Source organism: Sinocyclocheilus grahami, unplaced genomic scaffold, assembly GCF_001515645.1.
Source record: "Sinocyclocheilus grahami isolate Dianchi unplaced genomic scaffold, SAMN03320097.WGS_v1.1 scaffold853.1, whole genome shotgun sequence".
In the NCBI taxonomy this organism is placed as follows: domain Eukaryota; kingdom Metazoa; phylum Chordata; class Actinopteri; order Cypriniformes; family Cyprinidae; genus Sinocyclocheilus; species Sinocyclocheilus grahami.
The window spans coordinates 34,981-47,409 of record NW_015506032.1 but is presented as its reverse complement, the minus strand read 5'-3'; the positions used below and the strand labels follow the sequence as shown (position 1 = coordinate 47,409).

Sequence of the window (12,429 nt, the reverse complement as noted above, 5' to 3'; positions counted from 1 at the left end):
ATATACACGCTTTACTTTTCAGCACATATATATTCTGACATTCATATTTACACTTTCACACACTCATATGTAGGTATGTAAGGGGGTTGGGGGTTCTATTACTTCCTCTTTAACCAGGAAGCCACATTCAAGCCACTGGTGTTGCCCGTTTTGTGCTTCACAGGAGAGGATTAAACTGGCAGATCAGTGCATAATCAAATAATTGACAGATTATGGGCAGAGCTAAATAGAATACTGTAATTTAATTTTGTTAATCTATTTGCCTTTATGGAGGAGCATGACAAGTTAAGTTTACTTAATGAGCACCATTAATTTTGCCTTCATTATATTTATTTGCCATGAATTCAAAGAAGTGCCACTGAATTTCAGAAGCATGGTCTTTTGACTCAAGGGGGCAAACTCCTCTTCAGCTGTGGCAGAGGGGCATAGTCAACAATGCAGGAATGCATAACCCAATATGAACAGTATTTTTGACACAGACAGTGGTTTTAGTATTGATGACAACATACTCTCAGAGTTACAGACAAATAATAATGTTGTTGTTCCACCAATTACCTTTATACAAAAATGTATGAATGTGTGTGTTAAAATATTTGACAATGTGAGCAAAAATGTATGTATGTTAAAGGAGAATGTAAGTGTGTGAGAGCACCAGAATGAATTTGGGCTTGTAGGGCCTTTCATACCTGTGCGGTTTATTTGCTTATTATTTTAAAATAGGTTGATTAAATGAAAGAGAGGATTCTGTTTGTCAGTGTGTTTAATGGTCAGTTGCTGACATATCAAGATTCTAGACCTTAAACTTCCTGTTGGAGTGTCATTAGAGTCTCTAGCTCTCACAGGTGAGGGAGGGGGGAGTTAACGTAACAACTATGCCAGTTACAACTTCTTTATGTTATACATTAATAATTGATGACTGTTTGAGGCAATACTTTGTTTATCTTACTCTGTAAATGCAAGTCTCATGAGTCAGACACTTTAAATCTGTTTTATGTAAATTACAGAACCTACTGTTTTAGGGGGAATCACACAAAGCCTGTGAAGTTATCCTTGTCATATTTCTCTCTAAAAAAACAGCATATTTATTTATTTATATGCTTTAGCTTGGTGCTAATTTACAACATTTAGAAATAAACTGTGTTTTTGTGATGTCTTCTGAATGGTGTAGAATGAGATGAAGTACTCATACTTTTCTATTAAAAAAGTGTTTATACAAGCCTCTCATTGTATTTTTACATGTTGCAATGATGTGATGTGGTGTTTCACAAAATGTCAGAAGGTATCCCCATCAAGCTCATTTGTTGTAGATATGATAGTTCGCTTAGTGCTTTTGGTTATGCAAATAATGCAAATTAGAAATGGACTATTGTGCTTTACTAGCAGAGACATTAGGATACTTTACTTTACTTTTACTTTATAACACTTTATTGTCAGACGAGTCTGAAATTTTTCTTGCATGACAGTATCTGTGTTTACAACAATCAAGATCCTTTAAACAACAACATGCACTTCATCCACACACAAACAAAACACAATATACATTACACTCCCTTGTGTACAGGATCTGTAGTATTGAAGATGCAGAAAAGAGCAAAAAAAAAAAAGAAGAAATTTAACCAACACAATGAAAAGATCTGATGACAGAGATAATCCTGAGTAGTGATTCCCAAGATTCCCAACAAACAGGGTGCGCTTTCTGCCGTCTCGGTCTCCGCAAACTTCTTTCTGAAATGCGTCACAAAAATGAACCGAAACTCAGCGAATACTTCACACACAGACATGAGAGATATATATATAGAAAGCTTGAAGTGTCTACTTTTAAATGAAGTAAGTCTTAACTAAAACAAATAGTCTCTGATAAAGTAATCCATATGAAACCAACGCGAGGTCCAGATCTATTTTGATCTCACTCAGACCGTCACCACGGTCTTATCCTGAATGACACCATTCCTCCACCTATCCTCGAGACCTAATAACAACAATGTCAGGTGACTGACCTTAGGGGTTGGCTGTTATATAACATCCGGATGGACCAACCACTTCCTCTTTGCCTTTCTCACCTCATCTGAGACCGGATCGGTTGATTGCATTTGAAGTCAAACTCAGGAGAGATTAAAGTTCCAATCCATTACGTTTTCATACTGGCGCTTTAGGTCCCTGAGGATTGTGTTGGATTTCTCCTCTGTATTTTGGACATGAAGCTGGAATGCACATTGGTGAGTGTCCCCTTACTTTACTTTATTACAAGCTGTTTACAGGTGTTTGTGTTTGGGTCTGCTGTTCGCAGTGGACGTGATATTTCCATCCTGGTTACTGCGTGTATGCACGTAGAGTGGGGGATATTCAAATATTCTTTGTTTATGTAATTTTTGATTTTCAAAAAGGTTTATTCCTCAGACTTTATTTGAAAGACAATTAATGAACTGTGATCTGTCTGTCACTCAAAATGTCGATTTTGTCAGGCTGATATGCACCCAGGTGATGGACATAGAGTATGCCCATCCTGTTTGGGTATGCAGCATTTACTTGTCGATATTGAGAAACCCTGTGCAGTAGCAGTAGGGTTAACGTTACAGGAAAGGGTGCAGAGAGCCAGACACTCAACTGGTAGTAGGAAAGAAGTAGCTTCTAAAAGCCCCTTAGTAGAGGAACATCCTTGTAAGCGCAAGAGGTATCGTACCCCTGACAATTCTACTTGATCCAAGTAGAGAAGAAGCAGCAAAATGTAGCAAAAATGCCTGTTCAGGGCTTCAAGTGTAGGTGATTTTTATCTGTAAATACGCTAAAGAGTTTAGTCTTTATTAACCTAGTTGAGTATTAAACTGCTAGCAACTGTTAGGCTATCAGGAGCACCCCATTATTATCATAATTCAAAATACTGTTCTAAAGGACACCATTATTGATTGGAAAGTTACATTAATAAATTTAGCAGACATATATTCTCATGGATGTATTGTATAGGGAGGGAGGGAGCTTGAGCAGACAGAAACACAAAAATATCACAGCCTAATAATGCAATAGTGTGTTCAGTATTACGATTTTCAAAAAATATATTGTACTGATTTTGACTTTTAGGCACTTTAGAAAATTGTTTTGATATATTTGTATGAAATATAGGTTTGTTAAATATCGGGTATTTAAGTCATTTTAAGATAAATAACATTGTGTTATAACAAATTGCAATGAGGTGGTCGTTTTGCAACAAGGTGGACACAGTTCTGTTCATAATAATAGACCTGCTGGTCAAGAAGTGACAGGTATAATGAAAAAAGGGAGAGACAGAGATATTGGGGAAAATTAAGAAAAGTAAAAAGGGAAGTGAAGGTGCAGTTCAAGAGACAACCTTTAATTATTTTTCACGGCCCCAGACCAAGGATTTAGACCTTTTTATGCAATGGCCATTTAAATAATAGGGTTATCTGTGGTTTCAGAATTTGTAGTGGGTCAATAGACTATATACAGAAAAAAGAGGCCAAAATGGTGCCTTTTGGGGTACAACAGCTTGTCACTGGAGCAGTAGAAAAAGGACGTCTTTTTGCCTTTTACCCCTAATAGGTAAATATTAGTACCTAATGTGTACAAATTACTATATGGCACTAATATGCACCTATTAGGGGTAAAAAAAGGTACAAAATGTTATTTTAAGGGTATTGCTCCAGTGACAAGCTGTTGTACCCTAAAAGGTACTGCTTTGGCCTCTTTTTTTCTGTGTGGCCTGGATGAGTGTGAGATTTCCCGGACTGAAATGAAGCCCCAGTCCAGCCCTATTCAGAACCTTGGGAGTATGACAGAAGACGAACTAGGGGTTATCAGTCCCATGATAGGGGCACCAGACAATCTTATCAAGCTCCCCAATCTGACCAGTCTCATACTCCAGCTAGGGGAGGATCCCTAAGGAAGCATACTCCCAGGGGTTCCAAACCCCGGGGAGGCCCTGCATAATGGTCTTGGAGTCGCCGGGTCCTATATATCATCAAGAAAGGATACAGAATACAGTTCCGGCTGCGTCCTCCTACTTTTTCAGGGGTTCATATGACCATAGTCAAAGACCCTGTCCAGGCACAAATTTTAGCCAACAAGATTACAACCCTATTGCAGAAAAAGGCAATTGTTCAGATAAGCACCAGCGAACAGCTCACTGGATTCTATTCAAAATATTTCCTTGCACCAAAGAAGGATGGTGGACTTCGACCCATTCTGAACTTACGACAACTGAACCGATTAATAAAGGTGTTGCCTTTCAAAATGTTGACAACAACTCAAATTCTAGAATCTATAGAACCAGGAGAATGGTTCACTTCCATAGACTTAAAGGACACATATTTCCACATGCCCATCTGTCAAGATCATCACCCATTTCTTCGCTTTGCCTTTCAAGATCGGGTTTACCAGTTCAGGGTCCTACCATTTGTCCTTTCATTGTCTCCAACGGTCTTCACCAGGGTGGTTTCAGCAGCCCTTCATCCTCTTCAATGTGCAGGAATAAAAATTCTAGCATACCTGGACGACTGGTTAATCTGTGCTCCTTCTCGCAGTCATGAAGGACACGGAAATGGTAATTCAACATGTCCAGGCTCTCGGTCTCAAAGAAAACTGGGACAAGAGCAATCTAAGTCCTCGATAAGGCTGTATTCCCAACTAATGACGGCATCTTTATCTCCTCAGAGGGTGCTAAAATTCACCAGTCTGGCTCAGTCATTTCATCTAAACAGGAGGATGAAGCTAATTCAGTTCCAGCAGTTGCTGGGTATGATTGCAGCGGCAGCGATTGTGATTCCCCTCGGTCTTCTCAGAGCCCGTCCACTACAAAGGTGGGTGAACAGCATCAAATTACAACCCAAATTAGACAAATATGTGAGGATGCAGGTTACACGGAGGTGTATTCAGATGTTATGCCCTTGGAAGAACAAGAATTTACTATCACAAGGGGTTCCTTTAGGGAACATCCCAGCGAGGCGGTCTGTGATAACAACAGATGCCTCTCTGATGGGATGGGGAGCAGTTTGGGAAGGCAGGTCTGTCAGAGGTTTCTGGGAACCTCCCTGGACCTTAGAGCACATCAATGTGCTGGAGCTCAGGGCAGTTTACCCTTCTCTGAGGACTTTTCTCCCATTATTGCAAAACAAACATGTTTTGATAAGGACGGACAATATTTCCGCAGTGTATCACATCAATCACCAGGGTGGCACCAGATCAGCACGATGTCTCCAGGTGACAAAGAAACTACTTTCTTGGTTGTCTCTGAAACTCCTGTCTCTCAGGGCAGTATACATAATGGGAGTTGCGACCAAAGCAGCAGACCTGCTGTCTTGAACTGGACCTCTTCCCGGGAGAGTGGAGTCTCCATCCTGAAGTGATAAGACTTATATGGAGTCAGTTCGGTATGGCAAAATCGATCTGTTTGCAACGGCAGAGACAGCTCATTGCAATCAATGGTATTCCCTGAACAACCAGGGAGATCCCCTGGGGATAGATACACTATCTCAAGAATTGCCGGAAGAGTTGTTGTATGCTTTTCCTCCTCTACCTTTGAGTGCTCAGGAGGGTAGCACTGGGTCGTCACAAAGTTTTGCTTGTGGCCCCAAGATGGCTAAAGAAGCACTAGTTCCCAACACTTGTATGTTTGGTTCAAGGTCATCCTTTGCAGCTACAGAGGAGAGAGCCGATATCCTGTCTCAGGCGGAGGGGCAAGTTTGGCACCCGTGCAATTGTGGGTATGGCCTCTGCTCTGTCCCTCCCTACGGACTTAGATGAAGCTGTACTGAGGACAATAAATAGTTCTAAGGCACCCTCTACTTGGAGTAACTATTCTAGCAAGTGGCAGATATTCTCAGCATGGTGTCAAGACCATCAGCTAGATGCTACCAGTTGTGACCAGCTGTTTTGTTCTCTGGTTTCTTCAGTTGTTGTTGGATTTGGGGAAATCAGTTAATACTATAAAGGTCTCTATTGCAGCCATCTCACACTTCCATTCGTTAGTGGATGGTGTAAGTGTTGGTAAACACTCTTTGGTGTTTTAGTTCCTGAAGGGTGCGCACTGTTTGTGCCAAGGGAAGGTTATGAGGTATACTATTATTTTGCGTTCACTGATCAAAGCACCTTTTGAACCCTTGGATCAAGCCAATCTTAAGTTCCTGACATGGAAGACAGTCTTCCTCCTGGCAATATGTTCAGCCAAGAGGGTTAGTGAATTGCACTCGTTATCAGTCAGTGAGGACTGTTTGAGATGGAAGGCGGAAAATGCAGGGCTTTATATTTGGCCAAATCAGTCATTCCTACCCAAGGTCCTTAGGCCTGGTACGATAAATCAGGTCATTGAGCTTGATGCTTTTCTCCCAGACCCCCCTTGTTCAGGTACTGGGTTGGATAGCTCTTCTTTATGTCCTGTCACAGCACTGCATTCATACTTTAGCACTTTCAGACATATGTGCCGTGGTCTCTTGGAGCACCCTGTGCACGTTCATAAGGTTTTATAGGATTAATGTTACAAATCCAAATTCTTTGGGGTCTGCCGTTTTATCTGCTGTGAATTTACCAGAGAAGGTAAATGATACTGGTCCCTCGTGACTCTGTTGGTATTAGTAATCCAGGATAAGGCCGTGGTGACGGCCTGAGTGAGGTCGAAACAGATCGTAAGTTATATCCATAACTATGGATCTATGAGACCAAACGATGACCGTCACCATCTCTTGTCACTTGAGACGAGCTGAGCCGTTCCAGGCAGGAGGAAATGGTTGGTCCATCCGGATGTTATATAACAGCCAACCCCTAAGGTCAGTTACCTGACATTGCTGTTATTAGGTCTCGAGGATAGGTGGAGGAATGGCATCATTCAGGATATCACCATCTCATAAATCCAAAGTTATGGACATAACTTACATTTTTCCCGTCTGAACTCATTATCTGTAATGTGATCACGCCCCCGCGCATCGCGTGCTATTCATACGGTAATCATTCACGTGAGATGCGTGAGCCTGTAAATGCCCACATCACCTCCGTAAAGTTATAGGATTAATGTTACAAATCCAAATTCTTTGGGGTCTGCCGTTTTATCTGCTGTGAATTTACCAGAGAAGGTAAATGATACTGGTCCCTCGTGACTCTGTTGGTATTAGTAATCCAGGATAAGGCCGTGGTGACGGCCTGAGTGAGGTCGAAACAGATCGTAAGTTATATCCATAACTATGGATCTATGAGACCAAACGATGACCGTCACCATCTCTTGTCACTTGAGACGAGCTGAGCCGTTCCAGGCAGGAGGAAATGGTTGGTCCATCCGGATGTTATATAACAGCCAACCCCTAAGGTCAGTTACCTGACATTGCTGTTATTAGGTCTCGAGGATAGGTGGAGGAATGGCATCATTCAGGATAACACCATCTCATAAATCCAAAGTTATGGACATAACTTACATTTTTCCCGTCTGAACTCATTATCTGTAATGTGATCACGCCCCCGCGCATCGCGTGCTATTCATACGGTAATCATTCATGTGAGATGCGTGAGCCTGTAAATGCCCACATCACCTCCGTAAACAAAGCCTGAAGATTCATCAAGTTCATCTGGGATACTTTTCGTTTCTGGAAGAAGATGCGTTGTGAGGGAATAAGCCTGAATTCACCTCAGAAGAAGAACGAGATGCGATGCGTAGCTTGAGCAGTGGAGGAGATCATTTCTGAGATTAAGTCATGTTTTATTACTTGTATTAGTTGTTATTGTGTTATTTTGATGTAACTTGTACACATTTTACTAGTTAGACTTTTCCCAAATTATAATTCCTGACTACATGTATGAAATCAAGTGAAACCTTTTGAAATGTGTTTCATTTCATTGCATCTAAATGTCTCACAATGCCAGGATGTTTTTTTTAAATGTTCGATAAAATATAAAACAATACAATATAAAAGTAATACGAGTATTTACACTGTAACACTGTAAATGTTAGTCTTAGAATGTTTAGACCAATCTTTACGGTGAAATACTCTGTTCACATATATATACGTAGATGTTTATAACATGTTTCTTAATATTTTAGTTTCTTAGATATAAATAGTTTTTTTATTGTATAATTCATACAAAAAATGCTTGAGTTTATGCCTACAAAATCATGTTTTATTATTATTATTTTTATTATTATAGGAGTTATGAGTGGGCAATATCAGTGATTGCTAATGTAATAATATAGTTGCTCCTGATATCAACATGCTAACCGATGTGTTATTTTGTTTTTTTTGGTGACCAGATACCTTGAAGACTTCACTTAAAACTGTTTTTCTCTGAGAGTGCTGTACCAACATCAGAGGATGTTCAACTACATTTGGCTGATATTCTACATGAACATGGCAAAATAAGCTCCATGACTACTGATGATGGGGCTGTTTTTTTTCTTAAATCCATGGAAAGAAGCAGCAAACAGTTTGCAAATATCAGGTATGATTTACTTGTTTCAACAGTTGAACAGGATCTGTTTCCAAGAATGGCACAAAGGTGTGTGACTGTTCAAGTCTCTGTGTTTAGATCAGTGTGCTCAATAATGTGTCTTTCACCTTCACTATGTATATTTTGATTATACTGTGTTGTAAATAAAATACAAATAATCAAAACTCCCATTATTTTACTCTTCTCACATTCTTTTTTACCTGCCTCACAGTCACAGTCACTTATTGGGCCATTAGGGGAGGGCCCTTTGTCTCTCAGGTGTGAATCACTAAATATTCATGGCCATTGTCACTCCCTTGCGTACAGCCTTTCTAACACAAAACATGTCTTACAAAAGTTATATCAATATATTGTTTTTTGTGAATGAGAGGGCAGGATGATTTTCACATCATTTTATAGCAAAAACTCTAGTCTACCACTCCCAGTTCTCAAAAGTCTTGTCGACAAATGTTCTGTATGTGTTTAATGGCCTTATTTCAGTGACTTAAACATTTTACTTTTTCACTAACCACGCATAAAGGTTGTTTTCTCAAAAACACCAACATGTACATTAGGGGTGACCCCGAACAGTCGAAGATTTGATGCTTCGATAGGAGGAGCCTGATTCGACTACCAGTCTCACAGTCGAATATTCACAGGGTGTTATGATCATGCCATTTTGGCTATATGGGGGTGCTCAAATGTCTGATTTCACATAGAACTACCAGTTTTCTCCCTATAATATACAGCCTATCAAGATAATGCTGTAAATAAGAATCTGAAAAGAAAGACGCTTTAAATAAATATTTTAGCATGCGTGAATAAATCCATACACACTTTTAGATTTAAGTTTCACTTTCCATAATCTGTGACTGACAGAGGAGCATTTTTGTGACAAGGATTTAAATCTTTAACAAGACTCAAACTGACACAGGCAGAGTGAAAGACTGGATTTTTTCGATCAGATAGGGTACAAGTGATTTCAAAACATTTCAGCTGGTTTATATACATTGTGTATATATTATTTATCTCGTATAAGATGCATTTGGTTGAGTTGCGCTGCAGTAAAGCACTTCATGGTAGTACTACGGTGATTATCTCTTCACTTATGTAACCATGGTTCCCTGAGGGGGAACGAGACACTGCGTCCTCTAGGGGTCGCTATGGGGGAACGCCTCATCGTGACCCGCGTCTGAAGCATACATTGAAAAAACACCAACAACACGTTGGCCGGCAACAGCCCATGACGTTACTACCGGTGCGACTATAGTATAAATAGGCGCCGGGAGAACATGTCATTCACTTCTTCATCTGAAGCTTGTGTTCGAAGCATGGCAGAAAGCCTAGAGGACGCAGTGTATTATTCCCTACTCAGTGAACCATGGTTAAATAAGTAACCTGAGATGTTCCCTTTCAAGGGAACAGCTAGCGTCTCTTCTACAGGGGGCATCCTCTCATAGCCATTTTCGTGCATCGCCTCGATGTTGGCATAACTCGTATGATGGAATCGATAGATGCGAGAAGAAAACGGCCTCTTCCATTCCTTCTCGATTTCAGTATGCAAATCAGGAAGGAATGGAAGGCTCACCTGAGCTGGACGGTTATGGTCAGAAAGATAACGCTCATCGAGACGACCCCGTGGCGCCACTCTCTTGGCCCGCTTCCACGACAAGTCTAGCCTCGCCGTGGCGTGATCCATAACTTCCAACAGCTCACCATACGCAGAGCAGGAGGATTGGGGAGGCTCAGCCTCAGCGCCGTCCTCAGACATCTACTGCTCTTCCTGGGCTAAACCCAGCAGAGCACTGGCCCCCAGATCAGATGATGTCAAAGAGATAATGTCATCCTCCAGTGGCTCTCTCTCGTCTGCAACCAATGAGCGCGAGAAGGAAAGCCCCTCCTTAAACTCATCAGCCAGGTCCACCTGCGAACCCCATGAGCTCATTCTCCTCCGTGCCTCAGCAGCGGCAGGTCCTGAACCGTGGGGAGCAGATGACTGCCTCTCTTTCCTCGAAAAAAGAGACAAATGAGAGCGGAGCTTTTTCATCGAAAAACGCTCACAATGCATACAAATCGCCCCCTCAAGGACGTCCCGTGCGTGCTCCTCGCCCAAACACAAAACGCAGAGATCGTGTGTGTCATCAGGTGTCAAATAGCGACGACATGGATGCACACACCCTCTAAACGCTCTGCTAGTGCTCGCCATAATAATAGATAGTAGATCGCTCTTACCACGTTCAAATGCACGCTTCAAACAAAACAGTCAATGAAGACGAAGAAGAGAATGACATGTTCTCCCGGCGCCTATTTATACTATAGTCGCACCGGTAGTGACGTCATGGGCTGTCGCCGGCCAACGTGTTGTTGGTGTTTTTTCAATGTATGCTTCAGACACGGGTCACGACGAGGCGTTCCCCCATAGCGACCCCTAGAGGACGCAGTTCGAAGTTCCCTTGAAAGGGAACATTAATAACTTCTGTCATATACATAACGTTATAATGAGAGCACTGTTGTAAAAAATGTTTTGAATTCTTAGGGTTTCGCTGACGTTTAATGTTAACTATCTTTTAATCAAAATATAAACACTTTGGGGATCTTTGCATTTCTGGCATTAATTAAAAAAAAAGTAATGAGATAATTTAAATAGTCTGTCTGATTAAAAGAAACATATATAGGCCTATCATCATGTTCAGTCAGAATAAAAGCAACTCTGACTAATTATGGTTTGTCATTACAGAAATACGGAATAGGCTATTCATTTTTAACTAAATTCTATTCATCTTCGTTGGGGAAAGAAATGCTACACCATTGCTTCTTTAGCTCAGTGAGTCTCTTTACTCTTCCATGTTTCATGCAACATCGCATACTGTAAGAAATACTTTCTCAATGTATAATTTATCTTTATACTGGAAATTAATTATGTGCACTTTCTTTGTGTAAAAGAAAATAGAAAATCTATGAATTAGTAGTGAAGCTAAAAAAAGAAAAAGAGTAGGCTAATTAGCAGCAATTAAACTTGCCTGGATGAAATCAAATGGATGTGTGTTATTCATGTATTTTTCATGTGTGTACTAGACCTAATTTGAAAGACAAATAACTTGTTGACGTGTTGACATGCTTTTGCATTTTAAAACAGGTCAAATGTATAATATGTGGTATATGTGGTTTTGCAGAGGAGAATATAAGCTTTGTGCATGTTCTGTCTTTCATTTTTGTGTGAGCACACCGAAAGCTGGACGAACTGCTGGATCAAAAGCTTACAAGTGGATTTGAAGTAAGTTTAATATGATAAACTAGCTAATTAATGGAGATAATTATGTATAATGATATAATAGGGCAGCATGATATTGGGGAAATATATGTGTGTGTGTGTGTGTGTGTGTGTGTGTATTACAAGTATAAATTCAAACCTCTTTCAGTAACCATTTCGTAGTAAAAAAAACTCTTTAAAATATATTGTAATAATAAATATTTTAAAACATAATTTGTAAAATAAAAAAAAGAGTAAAATTGCAATACTGATATTTACGGCTAAGTTTCTTCATCTTTTAAAATTTAAACCATCAAGATTTTATTTTGACATTTTGCACACAAATAAAAATATCTGCTGCCGGTTTCAGAGTGAAGCTTTGTGTCCATTAACACGCATACAGCCCATGATATCAGCATCTTAGAACAGCTTGATTCACTGTAAATGAACCAAGCCACAATTTAACAATTGCACTAAGCCATATTGCCATATTGATTTTATTTAAAAAAAAACAGTATATTATGCAGCCCTTCATGTGATTAAAAATGAGGTTCTGCTGTGAAGAGCAGTACATTTCTAAACACCAGTTACATTGTTGTATAAAGAATGATTTAGTGATAGATATTTACCAGCACTAATTTATAGACAAGGAATTTATAATATAAAATCAGTGTAAGTATGGGCAAATAATTCTGGGCATTTTCTTCAAAAATGTGTTGTTTTTTTCTCACTTTTTTTCCACTTTGAAAGAATAACACAGG

General features: G+C 40.0%; 1 protein-coding gene across 1 annotated transcript in view; it reads left to right on the top strand.

Annotated features, from left to right (window-relative positions):
* The first annotated feature begins 4,537 nt into the window (after positions 1 to 4,537).
* Positions 4,538 to 12,429, top strand: part of LOC107562995 (probable G-protein coupled receptor 34) — a 14,566-nt gene continuing 6,674 nt past the window's right edge. Inside the window, exons 1-2 of the mRNA XM_016247765.1 lie at positions 4,538 to 4,555; positions 4,666 to 4,747. Coding sequence (XP_016103251.1) covers positions 4,538 to 4,555; positions 4,666 to 4,747 — 100 coding nt within the window. The remainder of the gene's footprint in view (positions 4,556 to 4,665; positions 4,748 to 12,429) is intronic.